Source organism: Lathyrus oleraceus, chromosome 5 (genome assembly GCF_024323335.1).
Source record: "Lathyrus oleraceus cultivar Zhongwan6 chromosome 5, CAAS_Psat_ZW6_1.0, whole genome shotgun sequence".
Lineage (NCBI taxonomy): Eukaryota > Viridiplantae > Streptophyta > Magnoliopsida > Fabales > Fabaceae > Lathyrus > Lathyrus oleraceus.
Genome location: NC_066583.1, coordinates 284,270,217 through 284,275,965, shown reverse-complemented (window position 1 = coordinate 284,275,965; position 5,749 = coordinate 284,270,217). Strand labels below are relative to the sequence as shown.

At 30.9% G+C, this 5,749-nt stretch overlaps 1 protein-coding gene across 1 annotated transcript; it reads right to left on the bottom strand.

Annotated features, from left to right (window-relative positions):
• Positions 1-1,269: 1,269 nt before the first annotated feature.
• On the bottom strand, positions 1,270-2,153 carry LOC127083928 (uncharacterized). The gene has a single exon (XM_051024298.1). The coding sequence runs from the start codon at positions 1,998-2,000 to the stop codon at positions 1,362-1,364; it is 639 nt and encodes a 212-aa protein (XP_050880255.1). The 5' UTR covers positions 2,001-2,153; the 3' UTR covers positions 1,270-1,361.
• Between the last annotated feature and the right edge of the window lie 3,596 nt (positions 2,154-5,749).

Sequence of the window (5,749 nt, the reverse complement as noted above, 5' to 3'; positions counted from 1 at the left end):
TTATTTAAATATTTTTAAAATTATTATATTTGATGAATTTTTTTTTATTAATAATCATTAATTTAATTAAAATCTTTTATTATATATGTTTTTATTTTGTATATTCTTCAACAATCTTTAAAAAAAAAATCAATTAATCTATTCGTGGATATCTTAAAATTCACAAATTGACTGATATAGATATTACATTTACTAAATTGAATGGATAGACCCCTGTCCATGAGTATCCATTTCCTTTCCCTTGGTCCTTGCTTTTGCTTTGAGCCTCATCTATATTTTTGAGTCCCATCTATGTGAACGAATGTATGTAGTTTGAATCATTAAGATTGACCATAATGGTATTCCACATACTTATTTTGAATCATGTTTTGAATGGAAACACCTGTGTTTCAACATTGTTGACCAAAAAATTCCTATCACAAGATTTAGGCCTGTGCAACTTGACTTGTTGCATAAAACCTCCGACTAATTGGGATCTCAAAATTTTAGGATTAAATTTATGGTTGAAAATGAATCGAGCAAAATTAAACTTACTTCAATTCGGATCTGACTTATTAAAAATTAGTTTAGTTCAAATCGCGATTCAATTTCGACAAAAACTTTTTTGAACAACCTTGCTTTTAAAATATTGTTTATAAGATTTCATTATTCTTCTAACTAAACTTCCTTCTTTCTATTATATCAATTATAATAAAATTTTAAGGCCCTTAACACACAATTTAAAAATTTTAATGGCATCAATTAACTTTTTTTTATATAATTTTAATGTTGGAGGTATGAATTGACACATGATTATAATTAATCTAATTACAAAATTAATTTTATATTAATTAAATGAGATTAATTATTACGCACTGTCAGTGATTAAATGATTTTGAAAAATCTCTTTATATTGATAATATATTTTAATTAAATTCTAATTAAATTATTGTTGAAACCAGAGTTTTGGATAGTTTTAGTGGTACAAACTAGATTTTGATTTTAAAGTCTTTAAAATATTAAAATAAAGTTTGATATAACCTTAATATAAAAATAATTGGTGTTTAATATTTCTATCGATGTGTTGGACCTCTATATTTAGAATAAAGTCTCCAAAATTGTATTAAAGGTTGATTTTAAAATTAGGACATTTAATCGGCAACCAAATTCCATTGTTATAGTCCATATTACTTGTTTTAAAAAAAAGTACTTACAGTTAACACATTACTCATAAAATTTCATGATCATCAACATATTTTTCGTAAGCTCAAAACTTCACCCTAACAAAAATAACACAAGCAAAACACATCAATACACATTTGATTCAACCAACAAGTATCATAGAAGAGTAATAACAGAAAACTAAAAAGAACTATGTTTCATTAAACTACAACATCATCATCAAAAAACAGGTCATCAGCACAAAATTGAGAAGGTGAGTCAGGCTTGATTCTCTGAAGTCTCATTGAAAGTAGAACACGCCCTTCAAGCCTATGGCAATTTCCATCCCTTCTAAGCAGAGGAAACGAACCCACTTTTCGTCGATTATATGCCACCGGAATCGGAATCTTCACTCTCCCCACCACAACTTTACCACTGGAAGATCCAGGATCGGCCAAAGAATTAAACCTCTGTACCTCAACATTCAGAAAAACATCGTCATCAAGATTCTCTAACATGATAAAGCCACTTTGATTCCATTCAGGGGTAACACCTTCAACAACCTTTGTATGAAGTTCTTCACCGGGTTTTATCCAATGCACCACATTGTAACCTCTGTTCTTGATACCTTGAGCAACCTTGGTGTGAGTCTCTTCACATTTGTCAATGCCTTCGGCTCTGTAAATTACAATGTGCAAACCTGTTTTGAATTCTTCGGTGACAGTGGTTTTATTCTTTTGGTTTGTTGCATTGGTTAAAGATTTTGAAAATGGTGCAGCCTTCCGTCGTGCGAGGCTGCATTTGACGGTTTGTATTATCGGCTTTCTTTTCTTTAACGGAAGGACCGACACCATGGTCATGGTGGAATCCAAGAAAATGCAGTGATCAAGAAATAAAAATGGAAAGGAAGAAGAAGAAAACAGTGAAATTTGGAATTAAGGTTCTTTGGAAGCTGGTATATATGGGTGGAATAAGGAAGAAAGATTCGTAGCTTTAATCGCTTCGTTTTCTAACTTAACTTTGACTCCGTACATTCTTCTAACTGATTTCTAATAATTAGGAAAGAATATATATCTTTGTAATCTAGGGTTTGGATCTTATGCTTCACTTTTTCTCTCCCATTTATTATAAACACTTTTCGTTTTCACATACATAGAAAAGTTAGTTTTCTTTGGACTTAATCCGTAGAAAAATGTGAAAATGATAACTATAAATTCATATTTTAAAATTGTAGAATTCCGGATTTGAATTCAAATAATAGTATTCAATTAGAACCATAAAAAATAGAATTCAATTTAAAAATATTGGTACACTTTAATCCTATTTTTTTAAACTATACATTTACTATATATCTACTATTACTATGCATATTTTTTTTATTTATTTATTATCTTTTAAATTGTATTCTATTTTTATTGATTGATTTTTTCTTTTGTGAATTGGGTTTTAGAGTTCATTAGAATTAGGGTAAACGTCAAGACTCGACAAACACTTACAGAGTGTTTATAGAAACTCAACTACCTCTATCAATCCTTTTTGTACATAAGTGAGCATGATCCCTAGAGGCCCACATATTTGAATTCCTTCATGATCAATTATTTGGATGAAATGTCATGAAGTGATGTTAATCGTCATTAGAATGCTCGCCTCAAAGACGGTGAAAGGAATTCACACTCATGTATTAGTCATGTATTAGTCATAATACACACGTGCATGTAGAATTACTCGTCATATGCTCCTCGAGGATGCCACTGACATGCTTTCTCGCTCTCTACATAAGGTTCTAGCAAGTCATCATCTTTGGTCCCGATCCTCCATATGTGTAAGCCATGTTAAGGGCCAATTTGTGTAAATAATTCATAGTATTTTATAGTCCTTTTTCAATTGTTCTCAATGGAATTTCTTGTTAACACCTTAGTTTTAAATGTAAATATGTAGTTTTTAATATTATCATGTAAATAGCTTTTGTTTGATCATTTTGGTGAAAATTTATAGGTTTCAAAGCCTATTGGGAGTATGAGAAACCTAAAGGCACCAAGCAAGATCCAAAGTAACATTTTTGAAGATTCAAAGTTTTCAGAGCGTGATGAGCGCGGTCCTAGCGCACTTAGACTATAGAGGCAGGGGAAATTGGGAAATTGGCGTTACGAGTGCACTAGGAGCGTGCTTAACGTGAATCAATATGGTTTAAGTTTATTTTGATGGTCGCGCTAAGTGGGCTCTGGTGGGGTTTAGCGCGATTTTGCTTTTTGGCCCATGTTATATATACTTTTGGCTAGATATTTTTGGCCAATACTTCACTCCAACTTTATTCCAAAGGCATTTTCAGAGCAAACATCATCAAGAACTCATAATCAAGATTTTGGAGCATCAATCTTCGAGTTTTTCGATGTTGATGCTTGTGAATCTCTTATTGTTACTTATTGAAGAAGCTACCATGGTTATTGTCGCATCTCAAAAAATATGATCTCTCGCGATGGTCGCGGAAAAAAAGATTTGAACAGAGTCGCCACCGAACTTTATTTATTCCGATGAAGGAATAGGAAAATATCGATAAAACCTTTTAAAATAGAATGATGGTCGTCGCAATCATATTCGGGTTCGGGAGTCGATTACGCAATGGGAAGATATTAGTATCCCTCACGTCCGTTGTACTCAACGGGAACCTTTTAGTTAAACTTATGATTTGAATGTTAGTTGATGTTGTTTGTTTTCTTCAAGTGGATATAAGATTGAGAAGAGAAATTAAATGAGAGCCTCAAAAGGGGGAAAATGGAGGTTTTTTATTAGTGTGTTCGCCAAGATTTCGCAATCTCGTGCATACGTATCCTTATAGTGCAATAAGGAAATTAGAGCATTCTTAGTTCGGGGAACTACAGTTTGTTGGTGTCTTTTAATGAACAACTGTTTAGATCGCATTCTAAGCACTATTTTGTTATACGCGTTAGAAAGGATTTAACAGTGTCATTTCTAAAAGAGTTAAATTTGTTGGTCGTACGGGGGCGAAAAATTAAGTCGAGTGTATTTGGTATTTTGAAGGAATGACAAAAAGTTGAGCAATATGGCACACACCAATCGTTCAATTATTCTAGGAATAATAAGGTGAACGCCTCATATTCCCTTTTCGTCCAATTTGATATTTGAAAATTGTATGTGGAAGTCAAATATTCGCAGTAATGAGGCGAGCACCTTCCACTTGCTTATTTGAGGAATAATGAGGCGTGCGTCACCTATTCATTTATCCAAGTTTATTTAGAGTGTTTTAATTAGAAAACAAAAAATCGAGATATATGACGAGCGTCAATCGTTTAATCATTCGAGGGATAGTAAGGCGAACGCTTCCCATTCCCCTTTTCATCCGAAGTTTATTTAGCAAAAATATTTAATCACTTCAAGTAAGCGAAAAAGAAACTTGATGTTGATCAAGGGTTTATCGCATTAGTGAAAATGGTTTGTGAAATTGTTTGAAATGAGATGAGGTGCTTATTAAAGAAAAAAACTTAATGGGATTTTGAAAAATGTACTTGAGGTTGATCAAATACCTTTTATCTTAGTATTTTTGAAAGGTTAATTTTAATGGTCATTTTGTCTTTTTGGATTAACAATTATGCATCAACTAAAAATATAATAAAATAAAGCAATAAAAAAGATAAAAGAAATAATAAAAGGGAGAGGACACACTATCAATGCAAGAGATAAAAAAATTTAAAAAAACTAAAGGAAATAAAAGAAAGAATAAAAATAAATAAATAAAGCAATAATAAGAAAATAATAAATAAAATATATATACAAAAGACAAAAATAGGCTGAAATTGGGGTGTAGCTATGAAAATACTCTAGGCCCAAAAAGGGAGCCTCACAAGGATGCATTGAGCAATTATGAGGTGTGAGAGAGACTTCATCTTCTCCAACCTCATATATGGTTATTATTCTCGTAATAACAAAAATGGAAGAAAATTGTTTCCAACGAAAACGTAAAAACACCATAATTTTCTTAATTTTTCACAGAATTAAGCAAATAAATAATGAAAATTTATCTACTCGATCTCACGAACATAATGGTATATTCAAAATAAGTAAATAAATAACAATTTTTTTCGAAAACCAACAAAAATGTATCATCAATTTTTTTGCTTGATTTGACCATTTTATCCACCCAATGACAAACGAACTATGGATTCATACTCGTGGTGATGTTGAGAAGTTATTGAATATATTCTTTATGTAAAACAAGCATCAATTTTCAGTTGACCTTTTTTGTTCATGGAGATTCAAGAACACTTTAAACTATTGATTTTGAAATCAATTGAGTTTTCATATAAAATGGTGATTATTAAGGTACTAAATAAATAAAGCAAGACTAAAAATACAAAAGAATTAAATAAAGAATAATCATAAGAGTTATTTAAACAACAACAAATCACTTTTATTTATGGAGGTTCAAGAACACTTTTTAACTCTTGATTTAAAATCAATTGAGTTCCATGCAAAATGGTGATGATTAAGGTACTAAATAAATAAAGTAAGGATAAAAATGCAATAAAATTAAATAAAGAACAAGTATAAGAGTATACATATTCAATAATAAAAAAAAGAAATGACTTGAAAG

Coding starts and splice junctions, on each gene's coding strand:
- LOC127083928 (XM_051024298.1), bottom strand. CDS start 2,000: ATGACCATGGTGTCGGTCCTTCCGTTAAAGAAAAGAAAGCCGATAATA.